This window comes from Athene noctua, chromosome 2 (genome assembly GCF_965140245.1).
Source record: "Athene noctua chromosome 2, bAthNoc1.hap1.1, whole genome shotgun sequence".
Classification (NCBI taxonomy): Eukaryota; Metazoa; Chordata; class Aves; order Strigiformes; family Strigidae; genus Athene; species Athene noctua.
In genome coordinates this window covers 57,683,922-57,709,415 of record NC_134038.1, presented here as the reverse complement: position 1 = coordinate 57,709,415, position 25,494 = coordinate 57,683,922, and the positions used below count along the sequence as shown (strand labels likewise).

The following is a 25,494-nucleotide window of genomic DNA, read 5'->3' as shown; positions in this document are numbered from 1 at the left end:
TCCCCCTAACTCCACATTCTGGGGAGATGCTGTCAGCACCTTTCATGACCCAATGCACTTGGTATCCTGGCCTCAGTAGGTCGCTGGTCACAATACACTTTTGGTGAACATTTTATCTCCTGGGACAAGCACAGAACTTGAGTCTTTCATTCCTTTCTTTCATCTCTTTGAGCCATAACCTGTTCCCTGAAGTCATTATTGGCATGGGATTTCCCTTTGGTGACCACAAACCGCATTACCAAATTGCACATGTTTTGCCACCATAAGCATTTCTTACAGTTTTCTGCAGCCATTGGAAAGTGTATTACTAATAAGGAGTATGAATGGGTCACATAATTTCCTCTTGTTGCTTTTGCAGCCTAGAAGATTTGAAAATGTCGAGGTAGCTCCTTATCCTTAGAAGCATGTTTATGTAGTCTGCTGGTTTCTGTGGTGCTGATATAAGTTCCTTCAAAGGAAATTTAGATCTAGATCTAAATTCTGATGTTGTGTGATTGCCGTATGTTTACAACTGGGCAGCAGCTTCATCCAGAATACATGAGGTAGAGGTGGAACCATGCCAACGTCCTCAGCATCTTCCTTTTTTTTTTTTTTTTTTTTTCAGTGTGAATGTGTGTGGCTTGAACAATACCAATCTTTATGGACCTAATGGTGATCCGGATGTGGGGTGGTTATGGGAAGATCTAAGGAAAAGCAACAAACTGAAAGGCAGCTAGCATGGTTTCATAGACTGTGTTAAATGAACAAACATATCCATGGCATGGAGCTGCTTTAATTCTCAGTGCTTTTGGAGGGAAGGATGAGGGTGTGGAAAGGAGGCATAATATGAACTCTTCCTTTGATGTTTATCTTACAATCTTTTAGAATGAACACCAAAGTTTGATGGCATTTTCAGCATTCATTTAGAGTGAAATGACTCTGAGCCGCTCTATTGTAAAATCTCTGCAGTTTTGAAAGGCATGAAGCAGCCCTACTGAAAGTCAGAAAAAAATAGAGAACAAAGAACAGCTACAATAAATAATAACCCTGTGGAAAAAACACCAGAAAGACCGAGAGCCTGCCACCATAAACATTATTTTACAGGAAATGACAGTTCCTTGAAAATATTGGGAATAATTCTCTAAGGGAGGGAGAAAAATAACAAACCCTTTTCAATTTTAGAATTGTCGGTGATGTCAAGGCTAAACCATTCCTGTCTTGTGATCTTGACTAGATGGTCTCTGAGAACAAGTGCTGCAAGAATATAAATGTAACTCTTCCTGTAACACTGGATCCAGCAGCCCTGATCTGAACATGGCCTGTACAGTGTGACTGCTGATCATGTTAGCAACTTTTGTGCCTTATTACAGAAGCTCATTGCGAAGAGGCACAGCTGCACTGAGCTGTTTGCTTGGGGTTTGAAATCTGTTTTAAGGACTCTACTCCTTCAAACATGTTACCCGCATGCCTTAATGGTCAGCACCTGCATTTTGGGTGGGTGTTAGCTGCAGATCTGTGACAGGGTGCATGAGTTGAATAGGAAAGGGACAAGACGGGAGACTTGGAGGCATTTGCCTGATGTAAACACTGTCCTCTCTCCATGTGGACTAGTCACTTTACTGCAGAGGTGATGGATGGTGTGTACTCCTCCTAGATATGCAATGCCTCTGGGGTCTTATGTATTTCACACAGACACACAAAAGGACTGCAACTATTTCTGCCCCTGCAGCTTGAGCAGTTTGTTCATGAGACAACAATTCACATCTAAAAATTGGGCCTAAGCCTTGAGTATGCTGCTCGTGACTTTCTTACACTCAGATAACAGTCAACAGTGGCACCTAGAAGCTCTGCACTAATTTAGAAGTACATGTTTCACTAAATACTTCAGCCTGTATGCAGGGAAAGTACAAACCAAACATAGTTCATAGGGAATTCACTTTCTATTTTTAGACTGCTTTACAACTACATTTTTAAGTAAGAGATTTTCCCCCCACAACTACACCAGCCATGAGTTTTATGTTGGTAATAGCTGTTTTATTATTAAAAGATGCTTTTGAGTAATTTCACAGCTTTTTGTGTCATTACAAGTTTTGCAATGAGCCATTTGATTACTTTCTAAAGGCTTTGTAAAAGTCTTTGTAAAAGCCTTTCTTGCAAGGAGGAAGCTTCAAAACAAAACAAAACTAGGAGATAATAAGGGAAAACTAACCTCTAAATAGAAACTGAAGTTCATTCCTCTTATCTAGCGTGTTTTCATTTGCAAAGAGACATACACCATCTGTTTAATGAAAAATTTGATCCTAGTCAAAGAGTTCCTATCCTCCTCCATGGATTTTTAGTTCTGTACTCTGCAAATAAAGAGAAGCCACTTTGATATGGGTAGGGAAAATAGTGAGAGGAGAGCAGCCTGAAACATAATCACTGCAAAGCTATTTGTGGGTATTTTGCAAATACACAGAAGAGATTGGAAGCAGGGGAAATGATTTTCCCTTCCTGTGTACAGTGTGTGCAAATGCAAGAGAGAGGAGGAGTTAAGGGAAGGGCAAGGAGTAGATCTTCTTGCCTTGTCCCTAGAATGATAAAACTTATCTCTGCCTCCAATGTGCATGACATTTGAAGCAACTCATTCTCACTCTGTGCTTAGAGTGGTTGAGCCAGATATCTCGCTGTAGTTCTGGAAGCACCAGTCCCAGGTCCAGGCCAAATCCTACATCCAGCCTATTCATCTTAGTTACCATACTTGGTTACTTGTGCTTTGGTGTCCAAGGGGGCTAGTGACAGTGTTTAGACTGGGTTACTCTTTTGTCTCTCTTAACTACAAAAGCCAGCACATTTTTATCACCTTGGATAAAGTGATCAAGTATACGCTCAGCTATGTCCCTCCTTATGGAAATAAAATACACCACACAACGACAGTAGCAAAATTTTATTATTTTATAAGCATTCCTCCCTCTGCCTTTTCTGTTTTGTCTTTCTAGCCCCTGTATTACAGCATGAATATTTTTTTTTTAATTGCTTTTGCCTCTTTTCTGAAGTAAACTTGTAAGAAAGGGACAGAATATTACAACTGATCTTTAGCTAAAATGTCACTGTGCTCTTCATAATTGTTCAGGATTTTCCTGAACATGCAGAATAAGTGAATGCAAATTTTATTATGAGATTCATCATTGGGATGTTGACCATTTGCAATTTGCCAGAAGTCCATGCAGAATTTTGCAAAAATGTACAGTCATCAGCTTGGTTTCCTAGGTGAAATGCACACTTGGATAATGCTATGCCACTGAGGTTAATTTTCCCTTATAAAACAGTTTGTTTTAAATTCAGGAATTTCATTAATGTCCAAACTAAACTGTGTATGTAGTTCTGGGTTGATCAAAACCTGTTGCCCTCTATTGTTGAATTTTTGATGGCAGATGTGCTGATTTCTCTTTCCAGCTGAGCTGAGTTGACCAAGAAGAAGCAAGGATGCAAAGGGCATGTTTGCACAGCTTGATGTCAGGTATCTAGGGCTCTAGGCTAATAATGGCAAATGTTACAGCACAGGTTGCTACTGTGCATAGGAGCTGGGGAGTCCTGGCAGCCCAATGTCCCACTGCCCCTACTGCCCATAAGGGATCGTAATGGGCATGTAACCTAGGAAGGGCACTCACTGTCATCCCTTTAGTTTTGCTAAGGATTCAGTGGAGGAAGAGATGAGCATCTTGAGAAAAATCCAGCACTCCCAAAACAGGAGCTCAGCTACCATCTAATTATATGCTCTGGATTGCCCTCTGGAGGTGCCTGCAGCTCTCAGTTAACTTTATGGAAGACTGGGCTCCCAAGTTGAGCTGTGAAAATACCCATAGGGCATTCATACATAAAACTAATCACAAATCTAATCTTTATATGTGCCCACTTCAATAACTAAACAAGTCACCATGTGAGCAGAAGTTTGTGCAGCAGCAGATACACCTGGGAAGGGTAGTGATGCAGATCCTTTGGCCTCATTGCTGATGCTATGTGCGTGTTTTGGGCCTGGGAACCACCTACACAAGCCCTGTAGGAGTAGGACAGATGCAATGACTTGTGCCTGCACTGTTTCTGTTTGTGCCACTTGCAGGCAGATGCCTCATGGATCTGTCACACGTGTGTGGCCTTAATTACAGCACACCTCTCTGCAGAAGAAAAAAAAACCTGAGCAATTTGTTTATAAATCCCAGTGTCAGAGAGATGCACAACATTTGAATTCAATACTGTGAAGCCCCGTGTGCTCCTCTGAAGATGGATTTGACCTTGCTGTGAATGATAATGAAACGCACTCACAAATTGAATCCACTGGCCGTATTAAAACATGGATTTTCATCCCTACTGAGTAGATCCAACAGTGTGTTCAGTTACTATTGTCTTATTTTCAGATAGACTTTAGTAATTTTTAGTACAGAAATATAATTGGAAAAGAAAAATACAGAGTTAATGGGATAACATAATAAGAACTGCCAGGCTAGGTACAAGACCTCAATACTTAGCTTAAAGGATCTATTTCCAGAATGAATTTCAAAATTTTTTGTTTACACTTCCTCTATAATGCAAATGGAAAATTTTACATTTTTGGATAATGATCGAAAAGTCTCAGAAGCAGTGAAAGGAAGCTCCACTAGCTACCATTGAAAAACACTAAAAATAGGGCTGCATCTAAAATTCTGTTGTTTTTTTTTTAATTATTATTTAATGAAACCAGTTTGGGGATACCTCTGAGGGATCTAAAATATTTTTCCTGTTCATGTGTCTGCATCGATTGCACATCTAAATCTCAGTTTGTACCCCAGATCACAGGAACATATAGAATCATAGAATCATTTAGGTTGGAAAATACCTTTAAGATCATCAAACCCAACCGTAAACCTAATGCTGCCGAGTCCACCACTAAACTGTGTCCCTAAGTGCCACATCTACACATCTTTTAAATACCTCCAGGGATGGTGACTCAGCCACTTTCCTGGGCAGCCTGTTCCAGTGCCTGACAACACTTTCAGTGAATAAATTTTTCCTAATAGCCAACCTAAACATCTCCTGGAACAACTTGAGGCTGTTTCCTCTTGTCCTAGAGAGCGGACAATATTTAGATTCTTTGTATTTTCTTTTTTTAGTCTATAATGCAATGCTGAATTAAACTGGTGTTTGATTCATGAATGAAGAGTTAGAATTGATCTTTTTTTTAAACAAAAATATGAATTAGGATTCCATCCTGCGCACTCCAGTGATCTGCTGCGTAAGTTTTGTTTTCCTTTTCCAGTGGCGTTCTTCCTATTACGAATGAATGTTCTAAGTTTCTAAGAGAAACTTATCCTCTTGTGCTATGAAACAGATGTGTTACAAGCAGTGGCATTACAGGTTTTCTCACACTGGCAGATGTGCTTGCCCTCTGCCAGCTTTGACTCCTTGGCTTGGAGCAGTTCGCGGTCCATGGCCTTTGTCCCAGTCATGAAGGATGAGAGTGGGAGCTAGCTGTCCGGCCCTTGGTGTAAGAGCTCAGCTCAAAGCTCTCTCCTTAGTTCAGTGATAATTCTTCCGAGTGGCTGAATTTTCACTTCTAAAAAGAAATGTCTGTCTGACCACAGAAATATTCCCTGTATACAAATTAACAGAGTGGTTTTTTTTTCTTTAGCTGTCAGGCAACATGCATGACTTTCCCATTTCACCTCAAAGTAGACTAAATTTCTAACATTTAATTATAGCACTGGTCATTGGAATTGAAAATTATTGTTACTTGTTTTTCCATTGTTGGTTGCTCTGGGGACAGATACCCCTATCCAAATGTGTTAGTTAAAAAAATTATTTTAAAATGTATGCTGCTGTACAGAGTAACCCTGCCAGGTATTCTCTTTTTTTTGCCTGGAGCTATTCACCAGCTGACTTCCTCTCCTACTTTTTCCTGACTCCCTCTTTCCTACCCAAGACAGGGAGGAAACACACACACGTGTGTGCACACAAAACCATTTCCTTCCCTTCTCTTCCTCATTTTGCCTGTCTCCTCTCAGCCCAGTTTATCCTTTAGTAGCTAAGGGCTTCTCTCAAGGAGCTTTATCCTGCAGAGACAGAAAAATAAGAAAGGGGCAGAGGGAAAGGGTTGTGTGTCTGCTCACCCATTAGCAACAGGGATGAGGCATGCCAGAGCACCAAAGGACAGCAACTTTCCTAGCAGAGCCCTGATGGAGTCACTTCCCTTTCCAACCTGAAATTCCCATCTGCTTCCTCATGTTGGGGAGCTGCTTGAGGCTGCCTAAAGTGTAGTAACAACACAGATGGTGTTCATAAGGACACTTTCAGTGTCCATTTAAAGGGAAGAAAAGGGAGTAGATGTGCTTCTCCAGTCCTTTTGGAGAGGGAATGTTGCAATAGTAGGCTCTGCAGAAAGGCAAGGAGGGATGAGGTGAAGAGATGTGGGAAAACTGAAAACAGACTGTCAGGCTGGAGGCATTTCATTGTCTCACTAGAAGAGACTCTTCCCTGCCCATGAGTCCCAAGAGATCGAGCAAGAGTGGTTTTGGGATGTGTCTGTCCACTGTCCAGCTGTCAGGGATGATGCATTTCAGTCACAGTCAGCCTAAACTGGATCTGAACTAAGGACCTGGAGGAGTTAGTGGTTTCCTTGATTGCGTAGGCTCAGCTGGAAGAAGGAGTTCTGGCTGAAACACAGGTGTGTGCAGCAACGTCTGCTCTTTCACTTGGGTAATAAATCTATTATTTTACAGTTATACTGCTCCACAGAGAATTCTGGTTTTGGTCCACTGTGCTTTGGGATCTGCTCAGCCTCATTTCTCGTTGCTCTGAGCTGATGCCACCAGCAGAAGTGTAAATTGCAACGGTGCTTCTGTGATGCAAAGGCCCAGCTCTCCACCAGCTACTAAACGGAATGTAACTCATATCACCACCTCAACAGAGCAAAGTTGACAGCCATTACCAAAGGAGTCCAGAGCTATGTTTTATGTTTTTATTTCAGCTAGCTCAGATACATTGCATAGCTGTGTGTTTACAACAATCTGTATAGGGCAGTCTTGGAACCACTTAATTTCATTGCGCTCTGTATGATCACTTTATAATTACAGTCAAGCCTATAATCTTACTTACAAGCATAACTGAGAATAATTGTATTTTATGTCATTGTTCCAGACTTGATTTAAAATTTTCTTAAAATTACACTTGAAATGTAAATGTATTTTACAAATACTCTAAATGGTTAATTTTTATTCAGTGATGAGTAGGAAATTTATTACTTTTTTTTTTTTTTTTTCAGATTGAAAATTAGTCTTGACAAGCTATGCCCTTACACTAGACAGTTTTAATTATGTGACATGCCTGTTTGCTATTTGAGAGTCTGCTCGTGTTTGGACTCAACACACAGGGGAAAATTCATAGTTCATTGTTTATTGAACAATTCTTTCAGATTTTGGATAATCTTTTTCAAAATTCTTTCAATGTAAAATGTGATTACATGCAGGCAGGTAACCATGCACATCGAATTAGAATTATTTTTCCTACCTTCTTTTCACTACTGAAGAGTGGTGCTTAAAATTTCCTGGCATAATTTGCCCCAGAAATCTTAAAATACTAATAATCTAATTATCTAATAATCCTTCACTGTGGAAGCTATCCTATATTTCTTATTCCACCAAGGAAAGAAACTTGCAAGCAAACAAAACAGCGGATTGATCACCTGCCGAAACTTATTAGATTTGAAATGAGCAAACATATATTCATGTATAATTGCTGAAATTTGCTCCTGATATGAGTAAATTCACAGGTACGTACTGTTACAGCTCTATGAGAAGATCCCACTTTCACCTTGTCTAGCCTCTCTTGTTAATGGATCTCAAAGAGCTTTCCTATATTACCGATTCAGCCACACAATGCATGCGGGAGGAGCTTGGGGATGTGTTTCCATCAGTTCAGCCAGCAGCTCTGTTATATTAGTTCTCTGCACTGACTAGTAGACAATTCCATTTTTCTAAACACCTATTATGAATGCTGCTCCTAAAGATTAATTTCTGATACATGTGTAAGTGTTCAGTAGTCAAGAACGGGTTACTCTTCTAATTGCAGCTAAAGTTAATCATGCCTTGAGGTACCATTTGGATTCAACCAGGTTCGATGTCCTACAAAATGGGACTAAACTAGAACTGCTAAAGTATGCAACAGAGCTCTCCTATGGTGTTTTACATTATTCTCAGGTAATGATAATAATGTTTTGATTCTTCCTAATTGATCAGATTGTAAAACCCAGCAGAAACAGACCAGCAATAAACAAAGGTTTCTATAAAAATTCTAGACAGACCCTGTTACATGAATGGTGAAGATTAACAAAGGCTAGGAGTGGAAACAAATCAGACCTTTAGTAATGCATCTGATTTTAGAAAGTTTTCTCCAAACCCCGTGCTCAGTTCTAACTTAGCTGAAATGAACGGTGAAATTATGGATTAATGAGTAGAAGATAAATCAAGCATGGGGGAAATTTGGAGGCTCCTAGGAAACTTTCATGTTCTGCTGTGGCAGATGAACATTTCTAAGGATGCTTACTCAACATACATTTGAGTGGAACGAATCTCCTTATTGTAAAGCAAGACGAGCTGATCATTTAAGAGGATAAAATACTTACTGACTACTGCTGGTACTAGGGAGTTAAACAGACTCTGAACCAAAAACCAGTTTGAACTGTTTTTTTTAACTTTTCTTGAACCAGAACTGAACTTGAATGCTATTTTGAAGTTTAGCTGACTTCATGCTGGAAGTGAACAATAACAGCTTCAGTCAGAACTGAATGTGAACTAAGTTGAAAAACTGAATTGCTTGACTCCTGGTGGGCCACTGCAGGCTGCTCCCCCAGCTGCTGACAGCGCTGAGCAGGAGGAGGACTTCCAGAATAGGTAAGAGGAGCAGGATGTTTTCATGTAGTCTTAAGGAGCTTGTATCAAGAGACATAACACAGTAGTTAATCATCACTGTAAATGTTAAAGCCATTTCCTTCCCCACAGGTCCCCAAAGCAGGACTCTCATATTGTAAGAATAACAAATATAAACCAGCTTTGTATAGCAGTGATTGCCCTGAAAAGGCTTCAGTAACTTCTCCTGCCTCTCAATGGGTCTTGATGCCTCTCCACTTCTTTGTATAGGGGAGTTTTATTTCTTCAACTAGTTTAGCACTCATTTATGGAGCTCACCAACCATATGGATTGTGTGAGAGTGCATATATGCATATATATATATACATCTGTGTCTATATATATTTATCCATACACAAGCCCTCGTTAGTATTATCCTGAGTCTGTGGATGTTAGAACAGTGCCGTGAGTTCATGATTCAAACAGCCAAAAAAGATAGCTGAGGCAATTAGATGTTTCTGAAAAGCACTATTTTGGACAGTCAGTCAGTTCAACACAGTTAATTTCAATCAGCAATTCTAATTGATTATGTTCTACCTAAGGGAATTGGTGACACAGTATATTCTGGATGTTTTTTTCCCTAGTAACTCTCTTGCCCTCTGAACTCTATTAGCTGCAACTGATTTTGCCTATTGGATGAAGCAGGGACAATGTTTTTCAAAAAGTCCCCCATGTTATTGCTACAGGAAAGGTAACAAGGTGAGTTGGAGCAAAATTACATTTGTCATTTTATACAGGGAAGTTCTTCTTCCCTCTCTTCATTAAGGGTGAGGAACCTCCCCGCTGCTAAAATGTTTTCACCTAAAGCAAGTGCCACACACCTGGTAATGAGGTCTGAAATCCTGGTATTTGAAAAGAAGGGAAAGAAATGCTGGTAGGTGGTGGGATTGCTGTGTCCACCGCTAGCACCTTTACTGCATGCCATGGGACTCACAGTCTGACAAGTTTCTCTGTTTTACAGAGGGAAAAACTGTGTGACCCACAGTGTGATTTCACTATGTTGTATGTCCTTAGGGAAGAAGCAGCCCTCCTGCTTTATATTCAAAATGCTTTTAATGTCACTTGCAAAACTGGTAGCAGCTAAATGAACTCCTGGCTATCCTCTAGACGTTGTTCTCTATTATGTACACTTCATTCAACAGACACTTTCCCCATTAATTCAGTTTTTCTTTCTGTATTACCTATTTTAGTCAGAGTCCCACGCTTTATAGTTTCCATGCTGGCTAATAGCACTCCTCCAATTTTCAGGTTAATGCATTTACTGTTCCTGCCAACAGCTGAACTACAGAAGGTGTACATGGTTCTCGATAAGGCTTCACATATTTTTTTTATACTTCTCACCACTACAGAGGTATGACTGGACGATGGATGTCTCGTTGTTCTCTTAAAATTATGTGTATGCGAAGAGTTAACTCCCTGCAGCTGTGGGGCAAAAATGTCATTGATACGAAAGACGTTTTAGCCAAAAGGTGGCACTGCGGCTGCATAGATTTTGCAGTAGATGAGGAGTCTGCAGACGGTAACAAGTCACTCAATACACGTATTTTAACTCCGCTTTTCATACCTTGTGAACGGTAAGTATTGAAAACGGGCTAATTATTTCCCAAACATTAGAATAAAATCAGTGTTTCAGGAAGCAGACAATTTGGTAACTGTACTGTAAAAGTAATAAATACTTTATCCTTACTTTAGTGAATCGAAACAACTGAATAAAAACCCCAAATCGATATCTGAAAATGTGCTGCCAGAGTGCACAGAATATTTCAGCTATGCATGTATCTTACACATACAGACTACTCCTATTAACTGCTTGCTTTGTAGCCTCTCAGGCAAGGAGAGCTTCCTTGCTAACTTTGAATTTTTGAGACAGATCCTGTGATCTTAAAACAATGCTGGGGTTGACTTTACCGCGAGCTGAGCAGATATACCATTAGCAGATTAAGTACTACTGGATCCTAGTGTGTTACTGTTTACAGATGTGATCACTAGGCATATTTACAAAGATCGATGTGTACAGAAACCTACGGCAGAAGATTGAGAATCAAATATCCAGGGTTGGTTTGTTGCTGAGATATCTGGGTGAGCTGCGCTTGGCCCAAATGCGGGAAGGGAGGGAGGGAGGGAACGATCTTCACAGGTTGTGCCCCGCTGCTGAGTTAAGGTGTCGCTTTCGTTCTGCTGGGACAGGGCATTACAATCTCTGACAGATGTTACACTGAAACTCCACGGACACACTCGTGTCTGAGTGTGAAGTGACTGTACCTCTTCAGAGGAGGCTTAGGCTCTTTGTGATATGGGACCTTCGTGATATGGGTCCTTTTATTGAACCTGTCAGGCACATTGAATTAGTGCCTGCAGCTAAATTTTCTCAGCTTTCCTGAGCATTTTCATATATGTAAGCCTGGAGTTGGACTTTCCAAATTTGGACTTTCCAAATATACTAGTATCAGTTAGCCGGTTATGTAATATTTGAATATCTGAATAATTGCCATTATTCATAAAACAAAAATCAGATATCCCCATGGCTCAAGGCGTACCTTTTGAACCCCCAAACCACAAAGTTTTCCTTTTTTCTTTAAAAGACCCTTTGTATTTTCCTGTGAGTCACACACGTTTGCATTTTTCTCTGCAACCAGGATACAGAAATTATTTTTTTTTTTAAAGCACCTGAAAGCAAAGGATGCTTAAGTAATTTTGAGTCAAAAATCCAGGGCTTCAAGAGTAAATTTAAGACTTTTTAAGTCTGAAGTAAGGCTGGATGAGGTCCTTCACCAGGAAGAATCACTAAGAATTTATGTTAAGGACCACAGGGTCACTGCTCCCGCTTTCTCCCACTCCAGATCTTACATGAGAGAGAAGCGTTACCTCCAGCACTGCCCCCATGAAGAGGATATTCTCTCTAAACTTGCCTCATTTCAGTGGGAAGAATTCCAGTATATTGCTGGTTTACTTGTATTTTTACTTGTAATATTTTTACTTTTACTAATAAAAACATTAATAACGTTTATAGCATCACTATTTCTACCCCAACTATTAGGTTTATTCACCACACACAGAGGGTCACACCAGCTGAGCCTTGAAACTGCCCCTTTAAACCCACAGCACTTTCTAACCAGTGCCGTATTTTAAAGGGTAAAAAGCTTTCCAGAAAAGTCAAATACATTCCAGCGACTGCAGATTTTTTTTTTTTTTTTTTTTTTTTTCCCAGGCGACTATTTTCTCGTGGACCTAACCACGCTGCTGAAACCTGGGGCGGGAAAAAAACAAATTAGAGAAAACTGCTCCCCCACTCAAGAAAGAACAAACCAATAAAAATGTAAGCGAAAAAATTTGTTAAAAGTAAAAAAAAAAAAATAAAAAAAAATCCGGTAAATCTCCCCCCCAGAACAACACAAAAAGAAGGAAAAAAAGAAGTCTTAAGGAAAAACATTAAAGTTTTAAGCGCAGAGCCGGCGCCGGCTGGGGGGTGGTAGCGCGGTGGCCGGACGGTCCCTGCGGCGCTCAGGGGGCGCGCAGGCAGGGGCAGGGGAAGGGGCAGAGGCAGGGACAGGGGCAGAGGCAGGGGCAGAGGAAGGGGAAGGGACAGGGGAAGGGGCAGAGGCGGGGGCAGAGGAAGGGGCAGGGGAAGGGGCAGAGTCAGGGGAAGGGGCAGGGGAAGGGGCAGAGGCAGGGGCAGGGGAAGAGGAACGGGCAGGGGAAGGGGCAGAGGCAGGGGAAGGGGCAGAGGCAGGGGCAGAGGAAGGGGCAGGGGCAGGGGAAGAGGCAGGGGCAGGGGAAGGGGCAGGGACAGGGGAAGGGGCAGAGGCAGGGGCAGGGGCAGAGGCAGGGGCAGGGACAGGCAGCGCCCGCCCGGCCCCCTCGCGGCGTGGCGCGGCCCGGCCCCGTCGGGGCGGGGCGTGGGGGAGTTTGATCGCGCGGGGCGCGCCGTGGGGTGCCGCCGGCTGGGAGAGGGAAGGGAAAGGGAAAAGGGGGGTGGGAGGGTGGGGGGTGCGTCCCGCTCCGCGCTGCCGGCGGAGGGAAGGCAGGAGGGCGGGAGGGGGCGGTGGGGGGAGCCCCGAGGGGGCGGGCGTGTGCGTGCCCCGGGGCCGGGGGTGCGGCGCGGCGCTGGTTGCATGGGCTCTGCCGCCGGGATGCGACGGGAGGCGTGAGGCGGCGCGGCTGAGGCGAGGCGAGAGGCGAGAGGGAGGCGAGAGGCGAGGAGGAGGAGGAGGCCGGGCGATGCTCCGCCGCCGCGGCGGCTCCGCGCACCGGCGGACCTAGGAGCGGCGGGGGCGCGCAGAGAGGGACGGCTCTCCGGCCCCGCCGCGATGGCCACCGAGGTGGTGTGCGGGCTCACCTTCCGGCTGCTCCTGCCCGTGTGCCTGACTGCCGGTACGTCCCTCCCTCCGTCCGTCGGGGGGTCGCCGGGCGGGTGCGCGTCCCGGGGCCGCGGGACCGTCCTCGCCGCCCGCCGGGCCGGCGGCTCGGGGGATGCTCCGCTCTCCTGCCTCGCGGCGGCTCCCACATCCCCCTGTTTCCCCAAGAAACTTTAAAATTCGCAGCTTCCCCCGATTTCTTAGCTATTCGTTGTTGTTATTATTATTTGTTGTTGTTGTTGTTGCTGTCCGCCCGGGGGTGCGGGGCTCGCACGTGTGGCGGGGCTCGGCTCGCTGCCGCCCACCGGCTGCGCCGGCGCTGCGCGGGGCTCCGCGGCTCTTCGCTCGGAAAAACTGCCGCTGGCTCCTGCGCCCCGCGTCGCCCCGCGTCCCCGGGTGAGGCGTGAGAGAAAGGAGGGTGCAGTGCTCGCCCTCCGGGCATTCGGGTTCATATGCCGTGTCAGGCTTTCGGGGGTGCTCTGTAAAAGCAGGGAGTGAGGGTCTATCAGAAGGAGCAAATTCTCTCATTTACGGAGCTTTCCAGGAGGGAGATTTTTCTTATTTTGAGAGAAATTTCAGTTTGTTAAATTCGCGTTACTTAGCAGGCGGCCATCCAAGAAACGAATTATTTTTGGATGGAGAACTGCGGTGTCCAGCCATGGGTGAATATGTTAATATTAATCCATGCCCTCCGCACAATTTGAAAATAAAATTCCGAATAAGCAACGATTACTCTTTAGATGGGTAGGACGACCGGCTCGCCGCGAAAGCCGCGGTTGCTGAGCGCGGCTCGGCCGGGGCTGGTGCCCGCCGGGGCGGCGGGAGGCTGCGGGGCGGGAGTGGGGAAAGCGGGGGCTCGGCGCTGGTGCCACCACCCCCTCGGCGGGCCGCCCCGCGCATCCTCCGCGGGCGGCGGAGCGGTGCCGACCGCACCTTGCGCGGCCGCCGCGGGGCTCCCGGGTCGGGTCCCGGCCGGCGCCAGCCCCTTCCCGGCGGCGCGGAGCTCTGCGCGCAACGCGGAGGCTGTGGGAGACCCATCCGCAGGGCTGCAGCTCTCCGTGCGGCCTCGCCGGCCTCCCAGGACAGGGCTGCCCAGCGTCCCCCCTCCGCTCCCCTCTGAAACACGCCGCCTTTGCCCTTGACAAGCCCCGTGGTGGCCCGGCCAAGGCCGCTCGATTTCAGCATCTTCCCTCCAGCCTGCCCGGGGGCTGCCCCGCGCTCTCGCCCCAGGTGCCCTCCGCTGCCTCTGACTTCGCCGCCGGGAAGGACGCGGACCCCCATCCTCAGCCCCGCCAGGGGCATGCAGGACCCGGGTCGCTCCCTGGTGCCTCGCTGTGTGCACCCCCTCTTGCTTTCACAGGCTGGGAGTGAAAAATTCAATTTTTTCCTCATCGTTTTGCTTGAGGTGGTGTGGTGGGTCCTGTTAGCAGCCTTCTACGAAGGGTGAGATGGAGGCAGCTTTCCAGCCTGCTGCCAGCACCTGCACCCGCTCTCGGCCCTTTCCAAAGCCCGTGGCTTCCCTGCAGGTGCCCAGCTAGCTCTGCTCTCGGTGGGCACTGCGGGGGCTGGGGACCCACGGTTCCCCAGGCCCACGGCAGCAGGTGAGGGGCCCCTGCCTGCTTTGACGCCGTCCCTGTGTGACTGGGTGTGGGAGCCTTGGTGGCCAGTGTGTGGGTGCGCTGGGTGTGGAGGACCTGGGTGCTGGTGGATGGGGCAGGTGGTGGGTTGCTCTCGAGGCCGAGGGGTGCAGGTACCAGAGAGCTCTTGCAATGCCAGGGTTGGGCACAGGGCACACCCTGCTTGAAACCTGTTGGGCCCCATCCATATTTTCTTGAAACTTGTGAAAGATAGTTGGATTATGGGGAGGATGAATTTGCTGGAAAGTCATATGGGGAGAAGGAAAGATTCTAGAAAATAAATTGTGTTCAGGTGGAATTATATTACTCTAACAACAATATCTAGCCGTGGTATTAAAATACTAGAGGTATTGTTCTGTCAGATGCTCAGTCTGGTTCTTGCCAAACAATTTCTGTATCAAAACAAGTTCAAATAAAATTGTTTTGCTGTCCTGATTCCTGATACTTAGTAATGCAGAGGCACTTTCGCACTGCAGTAATACTTCCACAGATGAGAACTGATGTTGTCATGAATTGCTTATGGTCGTAAATCTTACTCATCTGAAGATTAATAGAAATATATAACCTGAAGGAGGGACTTCCCATCTTGAGGATGAAAAAGAAATCCCACTGCGAAGCTCTTGGTTTTGGACCTAGTGATCTTGTTCAGTTGGATTTGGGAGAGGATTCAGCAAACAGCTGACAAAACAGCTTTTCTCTTACCTTAATTTACTGTGTCTGTAGCTGTTATTCTTTTCCCTTTTACAAGCTGTTAGCAGAGTCCTCACTAAGGTGAAACCTAGTTCAGCCTGCTTCGCTTCTCCACTTTTCTTGCGTCTGCACCTGAGTTATCCCCGAGCCAATGCTCTCCTCCTTTCCAAAGCATCAAGGAAGTGTTTCATGGGCTTCTGGAAAAAGGCTTTTTAGAGCTCATATATCACAGTGATGGTTTTTTGTATGACTTACGGTGAAGTTACATCCGCAGCTGAAAAGCTGCCATGAGGACTCACTGCGCAGAGTGATGCCTTGTGTCTCCTACCCCTGTCTGGGCAGTAAATGTGTCTGGCAGTGCTGAAAGGGTGGAAATACAGAGTTGTTCTTTTGGTTCAGAATCTGTGCCTGTGTGCTTTTAAAATGCTAGATTACTTAGTTTCTTGTGATATAACTTGCCTTTTTGTTTCTAAGAGTAGAATGTAACAAGGTTGGAGAGCCCTGACGAGGTGTGTGAGGCAAAGGCAGCTGTGGCAAACTCATTAAAAATAACACATCTGCTATCACATCTGCTAAGCTAAAAGGTGATTCTTTAAATACTTTAAAAATGGTTAATGCTTTAAATCCTTAATACTTTAAATACTTTCTTTTAAAAGTAAGTAAAACTATATACTAATGCAAAGATAACTTGCTGGTATGAAATACTTTCCAAGCACTGATTAGTACCATTGTAACTGAGAAAACACAGTTCCTTATAAGAATATTTTAGGATCAGGTCTGTAACACTGAGGAGTGTAATCTTGTGCAGGTAAGCCTAGATGTATCCATTTAATGCTCAGGAATTACATGTCTTAAGGGTCAGCTAAAGACAGAAAACATGTACAAAATGAAAGACTTTGAAGAAACAAACGCTGATTGTAGGTTTATGACATAAGTGTTGATCCACCATCGTGTTATTTTCATGATAAAAATCTTGTGTTCAGTCTGATGTGAACCTAGAGCTTAAATGATAACTCGCAGTAATGTGAAACTTCCTTGCAAATAAAGTACTGTGTTGCATAATAAGACAGAGAGAGTTGGATCTGTTGTTGGGTTTTTTTGGTGAGATTACTGCAATGTTATATTTTCCTGTATCATAATGGTACGATGCTGAAAAAACAAATAAGAAAATGGAGGAGAGGTAGCTTTTGGCACTGGTGGTGGGAAGTGTGCTTTTTGTGTTTTGTTTTTTAAAGCTTGAGCCTTGCAATGAACCTGTCTTTTTTTGTTACTCATATGAACGTGAAACACGCAAAATGTGATTTGTCTCTCTGAAGTAAGGCATCAGAACAATCTTTTGCTAATTGCTTTCTTTGGTTTATAAACTTGAACCACAAAGCTGTGGTTTACATCACTTGATAACAATTTTTAATTATTCTGCTTCCAATTGTTTTACTTCACACACAATTCATTAGTTTTCTTTTAAGCAAAATATTATTATTTTCAAATGCTGGGAAAGAAATGCTTAGAGAGAACAGCTTTCTCTGGTTTTTGAGTGATGCTGCTGGCTGGATTGCATGTTAGCAGCAAATCGGCTTTGGCTTTGGTGAGGTAGCTGCCTGGCCCAAGCCCTTCTGAGAAGTTACACTTGCTTTCTGAACTCCTGAATTTTGACTGAGATGAAGTAAGAATTGTAGGAGTTTCTAAGAAGTTGGGGCTTTTTTGAGGGGGTGAGCACAGGTATCGGTGTTTGGTAAGTGATTTCAGGTAAAAAGAAAATACTGAAGTTTTTGTAGGCGACAGAGTTCAAATACTAGTTGGAAGTTTTCACTTGTTTCTTCAAGCCGAATCTTTGAACTGGTATACAGCGGGAATTTCTTTTTCTTCTCCTTTCAGTGACTGTGATTAGTCAGAATGATATTGAATGAACCAGAATGGTCATCTCTTCAGGATATAAGTGATGTGTTACAGAGAATATTTTTTTAAAACATACACAGTATTTTCAAAACCACGTACATTCAATTGTTGGAAGTGCCTCAGTGGGACTGAGGTCCTTGTTCTGCCTCGGAAGGAAAAAGTAGATTCCAGCATGCTTGGGTGCTCTTTGACTTTCATTCCCAAATTAACAAGTATTGGTGAAAACTTTGGAGGGAAATATCTTCATTGCTATGTTAAGGGGTACTAAAATGCTCTTAAAAGTATGTGTTTTAAAGAGTATTTCAGAATCCAGTACCTTGCTATGTGTTTTGATGCTTTGAATTATTGCTATTCATATTTTCTATAGACAGAATGAGTTGGTCAGCTTTGTAATTTTAAGGCAACTCTGTGGAGGCAGTGAACGATGCCATGCTTGGAATGTTATTTTTTGGGTGCTTGTTGTTAATTTCACTGGAGGTGATTGTTTCAAAATGATAGTACAATATGACATTGTTTTACAGTTTTCAGGTGACTGAATTTTATGGGTCAGTCTATACAGGTGATGTCAAGGTGATGACAAAGCAAGTTGTGATGCAGGACTTTTCAGACGAGAGCAATTTGCTTACTGACATTGTGTGCGACAGTATATATGTGTGGATATGTGTGTCTACATACATATCTAAAACACTGACATATTTTTAAAGTTGAAATAAACTTTGTATAGGTGGTGAGAGCACTGCTTGTTATGCTCTAAAATTGGCCAGTTACTGAAAAGAAGGCAAAGAAAAATCAAACTGTTGTGTGGGGTTTTGTTTGTTTTGTTTTTTTCATTATGGTGGCATTGGGGAATATTTATTATGATGTACTGAGAAGAATGATAGGGAATAGCATGAGAGAGGTTCACATAGACTTCCTGTTACATTTTAAAACTCTGTTGTTGTCCCAGAACACTCATAAAAATGTTAGTCACAGCAACAAAAAGTCTAGGAACCCCTTAATGGGTAGCATGCTGAAAAAAAAATAAATTAACTTGGATGCCAGTTTGCACAAGAGATCCTAAGACGGGTGTTGGGTTTCCTTCTCCTTTTCGAATGTTTTAGAAATGTATCTGTCTTCTTTTATGAAAGGAAGTTTTGCCTTATTCAGTGTGAGCAGGTGAAAGGTGTCAAGAGGAAGAAATATATACAACATTGCAGGAGCAACATTTTCCAGGCTTGTAGGCACAGGGTTAGAATTTCTTGTGCATAAAACGCACATGTCATTTCAGTCTCTGTGGCTTCCATCTTAGGTCAATTAAGATCCAGATAGAAGTGTTTTGGGGAGAGAGGGGAGGCAGCACTCACCTGGAAGCACAGTGCTGTCTTGCTTCTGTAACAGCCATCTCGGGTTGACTGTCTCTGGTTCCCCCTAGCACGCAGGCTGGGAAACTCTATTTAAAGATGCATCCCACAAAAAATGGGAATAAAATATCACTCCTTAAGTTCCTACTACCTCTAGTTATTTATCCTCTTAATGGCTAAGATGAGATAAAAGCTGAACCTGTAAATTTGCAAGGCTTAGGCCTTGCCTGGTAGCTAGCTTGTTCCACACCCCGTATTGAACTTGGGAACAGAAATCAGTGGGAGGCAGCGGATTGGAGAGAGTTACTTGGAGAAAGTGAACACCTTGCCTGGTGACTGTAGGAACTGGAAAGCGTTTGAATCCTTTATTTGTAGTGCGGGAGCTCATGGGTATCAGTTGCAAATCGTGTCATGCATGAAATTCCTTCTCTGTCTTTTAAACTGCCGGTACAACACTGAGCCATGTTCTATTTTTTTTAATCAGAGCAGTCAAATCATAGCATGAAATGCACAACTATATGTGTTTTTGGAACAGATAACTATTTTTTTCTGAGAATGTTTCTGAGGGAGGTTGTGGAAGAGAATGGTACTGTTATTGCACCTGTACAAGTGTAGCCACTGTGGTCCTTCATTTCAGGTAGTTTGCTCAAAGTCCAAAAATGTGGGGAACAAAAACCGTTAGACAGCAGGCTCTGGGGACAGAGTGCAACTGTCTTCACCACTACTGCTTTAAAATAATTCTGAGCGGCAGCTCTACCACCATGTCAGCTGGAGTAGTGGAATTGCAGATGCTGACAAAAGAAGACCAACTTCAGAATGGCTGGCACTGCTAAAAGGACTCTTGGAAAGGAATATCATTAAATGGATCATGTCTGAAAGGGACTTCAAATGATGTGCTCCTTCATACCATAAAATCCTTTTCACATGCATGTAAAGCTGCTGGATGTTTGCACTCCAGGTTTTCTTCTTTACGTCTCTTTTCTCTTTTCACATTGAAATGATAGCCCTTGTGAAGCTGAAGCATCTTATTTTGAGGGTAATGTTTCACTTGAAGAACATCAGTGACTACTTTCTCCTGTTGGACTGCAGCACTCTAAGAAATAGGCTGTTTGCTTTCTGTCATGGAGAATGATGTTAGCAAGTGCTAATTAGTGAAAGAGTACATGTAGTCAAGTAGACTGCACGAGCCTTTGTAATATCTTTAGGCATTTCTAAAGATACTGTAAGTATGACTTGCTAAGCTAGTAAAAGGCTGTATAGTGAGGTTTTTTGTGCTGCAACAGATTGATCAATATTTGTAACTAAATCAATTCAGGTTTGTTTTCCAGGGTAAAAGTTTTCTGTAACATTACTTTTGTGGTGATCACAGGTCTTCATGCTGTCATCTTGACAGATCTCTGAAGCTAAGCAGGTCAGAGGCTGGCACCATGCACATAAATTTTCAGAAAAAGTGCAGGTGTTGCTGTCAGGAACATTAGTGACAGAGTTGTCTGATTCTTGTGAGAAACTGGTATACTGGGGTTTATTTTGTCAGATGAACCAGTTTAAGATTTTGAACATTGTAAAAAAAAAAGTCCATGAGTTGAATTATATAATACCTTTATTTTGGTGCGCTTGTTGGAAATGTATCCTTTGATGCATTACGTTCAGGATGTGGTTGAATTAATGCACTTCTCCTGAGAGTCTACCTGTCCATTTCCTGTCTCGAGTAGTCAGTTGTAAAACCTGAATGTCACATTAAGGTTGCTATTCTGTATCTTAATTTCTTTTATATCTTTAATTCCAAACTGCAGGGTTAGCTTTGATAATATCCTGTAGCAATGAATTCCATGGGTGAAATCCACCCTGAATAAAAAGGAGTACTCTTTAATTCGTTTTCAGTTTGTTGCCTTAGTAAATAATCCTTTGGATGGGAAAAAGTATGTATAATCACTTAAATCAACAACAGTCTAGTGTTCTATTTACTCTAACACTTTAGAATAACATTTGCAAGACATAAAATCAACCGTTAAGATTAACTGTAGAAATTAACAGCTCTGAGTTTCCTATCAATTGTCCAGTTCTGAAGAGAAAGGGATGAGGATTATGTAAATCTGCCTTTCCCATAAATAAAGAGTTTTAGGACACTATATTTTTTACAATATGAATCATTAGAGAGTGCAGCGTAGCACTTGTCTGAGCTCATTCTTGTAGTCTTCAGTTTGGAGGCTCTTTTGGAAATGAAGTAAAACTTCAAGAAGTGAGTCTGTGTGTTTGTGAGTGATACACTAATCACTCCCTTTTTGGCAAAATATTATAAAGCGTGGAATTGCAGACATTACATACTCTGTCTACTGTTTCCAAGCCATGTTAATGCAGCTTGACAGAACCATAACTTAAACCTGAAGTATTTAAGCGGTATGAGAGTGAGGGTCAATTCTGCCCCTTGTTCAGAAGTTGCACGGGAGACTGAAAATAATTTCCTTAACAGATAAAGGGGTGTGTTCTGAACTCTCACTGTTCTGAGAGATACGCAAATCCTATGTGGGTAAAGAGATGCTGAACAAGTGCTGTCTTTTCCCTAGTCGTGCTAATACCACTCAATAAACTGTATGCTCATGGTTTTTTTTGGTAAAAGACATGCTATTAGAGAAATTAGCTCCTGGCTAATTTGAGGAACATTGAACTCCTTTTGCTAGCAGTTGTCTATTCCAAGTTGGAGGTATATGTTTGGCCTTTTACTTTAGTTTAGCTTTTGTGAAATGAAATGCAGATTGAGGTTGCAAAGGCTCAGAAGGGAACCATCAGTGAAACATATTGGATAGCCAGCGTACCCCCGACCTTGTAATCTGAAAATAAGGTTTTTCCCCAAATTGATAAATCTCCGACTGTAAAATGTGATGCTGGTTACAGCATTATGTGTCACTGATATTGTTGATTTGCTTGCCTAGGAGATCACCTGCTAACCTCTAGCAAGCAAGTACAGTAACACTTACTCTGAATTTCATTTTAATACGTGCTCATAAATCGGAAAATGTCTGGAACGTGCAAAATATTTGCATAGTGGCTGCACCTGTTTGTGTTGTGTTTTACTTCCCTTGTTATATTTGTGGCTTTTTATGACATCTTTCAGAATAGCAGTTTCCTGGTCACTGAGAATAGATTAATTCATAAGCCAACGGCAAGTGAGGGAAATTTGTCTCCACAAATCCCGATTTATGTAGAAAACTTTTACTGCCATAAATAAATATGAGCTCATGTTTTCATTTTGTTGGCCTACTTCTATGAGAGTATTGTTAAACAGTATTCATAGCTGTAATGTGATTGCTAATATGTTTTTCAATTCATTGGTCCTTCACTCACTGCTTAGAATTTTAAAGACCTGTTCTGTTACATTCCTTAATAACGCTGCATTTTTTGATACATGCTTACATCCACTTCTACCAGACAGCAACCTAAAGGAAACTACATGTTTTAACCTTTTGAAACTTTAGGGACCAGACTTTCTGGGACATGTGTATTGCAGGGTGTCTTTTAGAAGGATTGCACTTTCAGTTGCAAGCATGGAATTAGAATTACTTTTTATATTTTTGCATGAGTCATTGATAACATCATAATTTTCTTTGATGGCAATAATTGTATATTTCTGTATAGAAAATCACAGAGAAATATTTACACCTTTTCTAAGTGCTAGATTATAAAATTGTTTTCTTCAGGTTATACTGCTCTCGGTCAAAGAAATTCTGTTGTGATACATGAGAAGCTGCATGATCTTTTTGATTCTTCCTGTTCCTTCTTTCTTCTTTAGTCATTTACCACATGTCAGATTACTGTTTAATTTAGAGAACAAAGTTCTGTGAAGTATGACCCATCTCTCTTATTTGTAAGCTAGGCATATGTATTTGCAGTATAGTGCTATGTAAATAATAAATACCACTTCCATAGCTTATTTTCTCCATATTGAAAGAAAATCAATAACCAGCCTCTTTAAAAAAACACTTTGGATAAAACGCCATTGCTCTGTTCTTAAAAACAAGGCTTCTGGTAAAGTTTAGCACTTTCTTCCATCATTTTAGTCTATGATTGAGCAAAAAAACCCCAAACCCAGTGTGGTGCTGTGTCTGTCTCTTTGTGAAAATATGTTTCAGCTGGAAAGATGATAATCTCCATAGTTCATACTTTTCACATTTCTTCTTATAAACCTGTGTATAGACTTGGATGTCACATTTTCTCTGATGTTGTTGGTTGTTTTCTTCTGAAGTCTGATCAGGTCTCTTCTGTCAGAACAGAACAAAAGCCTCTTCTGTGGTTTTAAAGATGTTTTATTAAATATTTTCATACATTTGCTTATTAGGGAAACTCTGTGATTTACTTCTATGACAAATGAGTTTCTCCTTCCTGACTAATGTGACACATCTTTCTTTTCCTAAGCGTTCATGCTCTTCTTACCATGTCGTACATTGGTCAGGACCTTTGATTTTTCTTGGGTAATATGGTATATGTCCATATTACTGTAAAAAGGCATTTCCCTTCTTGCTTCTTGTGAGGGGCCTGTAATTTCCATGGGGTGTAACTGTGTTTGTAAATCTTCCTTATGCGAGCCGACTGACGTACTTGTTATCATGGCAAATCGTAGAGCTTAGCTCAGAGCTTCACTGTTTCCTAACTCTCAGATGAAACAACCTTCATATTCCCCAAGATACGGCATGGGAGACACTAATAGTTGGGGGAGAAAAACCTAGTTAGCCACACAAGTCATATTTACTCTGTACCACACAAGCCTTAAGTGTACTCCCACTTCCTTTCAAAATAAATCCAATAATTGACTTCATCCCCTTGTTTAACGGCTGGTTGCTCTTAACAGTGGGCCCTGTAATGTTTGGAAGGATTAGCATTCAATGACATTTGTTTTCCATCATTCTTCTGCAAGTGATGCCTCTGTCATGAGAGAAGTCCCAGGTCTGAGAAAGTTGACCCTATTTTACACTTCCTCCACCCAATACAACTTTCCTCCTCAAGTTCTAATCTTTTGATTTGTTTGACCTTGAAACACAATGTCTATGTTATAAGAAATAGTGTGTATATATACAATTTTATTGATATATCTTAAAACACCCTTTTTTGGTGTTTAACCTGTCATCCATTTGTTCTTACTGAACTGAGTCAACAAACTCAATCATCATGCCCATTAGTGTACATAAGCATCAAACCCTGTTTCTCACAGCTTTTCATTGTCATCTGCAAATATAGCATCACAGTTGCTTGAAGACCTCTACAAATATATTTCTTGTTAATTTGTTGGAAAAAAAGTATCATACTCTTTTTATGCACGTTTAAAAAAATCCTTCCAGTTTTATTGTACCACTGAGATTTTAAGCAAAAATTTCCTTAAGATACCATAACCTTATGTGAAATAAGACACTGTCAACTTTTGGCAGGCTCAGTAAGCCACTCCTGATATGTACATTTTTATCATATCATGCAGACATACCGGGGGCTGTAAGACAACCCTGCTGTGCCATTTTGAAAGTCTAGAATTGAGGGTTGGCCTAATCACTTAAGTTGATCCCTTCCTGTGGAGAAGTCTATATTAAAATGCAAACCAGAAGTAATACACAAATCTTGTTTCCTACCACTTGGCTGCTCAGTGATGAGCTATATTGGCAATAGTAAGGAAATGGCAGATGGTCCCAAATGGTCATTAGCGTGTCCTGGAGGATGAAGCAGTTGGAGTTGCTAGAATTGCAGAAGGATATCAGGTTATTTCCTGCCTGTATTTACTGTTACTGTGTTTGGGGGAATTCCGTCTGTTTCTTCCCCCTGTGGAGAAAACTGTTTTCCTGTTGCCCTTGAAATGGAAAAGTAGTGCTGTTTTTCCAGCGCTACACAATACTGCAAACTGGAAGGAACAAGAAAGTCTCATTACCAGAGTATCCTGCCTGCATAATTAATGCATGTTAGTTGTTGTTGAAATACACTGAAATAAGAATGCAGCAGTTTAAAAAAACTTGAAAAGGATGAGATAGCTAAGTCACTGAAACCAGCATCTGTTTTGAGGAGTAAGAATAATGTTCTCCTGTGGGGCAAGTAATTCCATAGTTATTCAGTTTGGATTTCTCATACATTCTTTTGAAGCAGTTGAGGTTGGCTGCTCCCCTGCAAGGTTTCTGGGGTGATTACAGGATGGGATCTGGTCTGTCTCTGTTTCCCACTTCATAGCATGCCAGGCTGGAAGGCACCTGAGGAGGTCTTTTCTCCAATCTCCTGCTCGAAGCAACAGTGAATTTAAATGTGATTGCTCAGGGCTTTTTCCTGTTGGGTTTTGAAAGTATCTGAGAATGAAGTTCTACAACCTCTCCGGTACTTAACCTCACAGTGATTGGCTGTTTGTTTGGGTTTTGTGTTTGTTTTGTGTTTTTTTTTTTTTTTTTTTTTTAAAATTATTTTATTATTTTTTAAATTTCTGTCTCTTTAAGAACCAAAGTATTTAGTCTTTACAATAAATCCTCCAATTTCCTCACATAAAAGTAGATGCGTATGTGTGTTCTTCAAGATGTTCTGGTTATGGTTTTTGGGTTTTGGTTCTAAACTGTATAGCAGTGGGTCTTGGAAATCCTGCTGTGAGCAACTGTTTCTTCAGTCTTTCTCTAAACTTACTGGTACCTCAGATTTCAGAGAGCACAGTTCTCCATTCTTGGTTTTA

The 25,494-nt window shown here is 42.2% G+C and overlaps 1 protein-coding gene across 9 annotated transcripts in view; it reads left to right on the top strand.

Annotated features, from left to right (window-relative positions):
• The first annotated feature begins 13,079 nt into the window (after positions 1 to 13,079).
• PIEZO2 (piezo type mechanosensitive ion channel component 2) overlaps positions 13,080 to 25,494 on the top strand; it is a 314,600-nt gene continuing 302,185 nt past the window's right edge. For all 9 annotated transcript variants that reach the window (XM_074899237.1, XM_074899233.1, XM_074899236.1 and 6 more), the window contains exon 1: positions 13,080 to 13,265. In XM_074899237.1, coding sequence (XP_074755338.1) covers positions 13,202 to 13,265 — 64 coding nt within the window. In that variant the 5' untranslated portion in view covers positions 13,080 to 13,201. The remainder of the gene's footprint in view (positions 13,266 to 25,494) is intronic.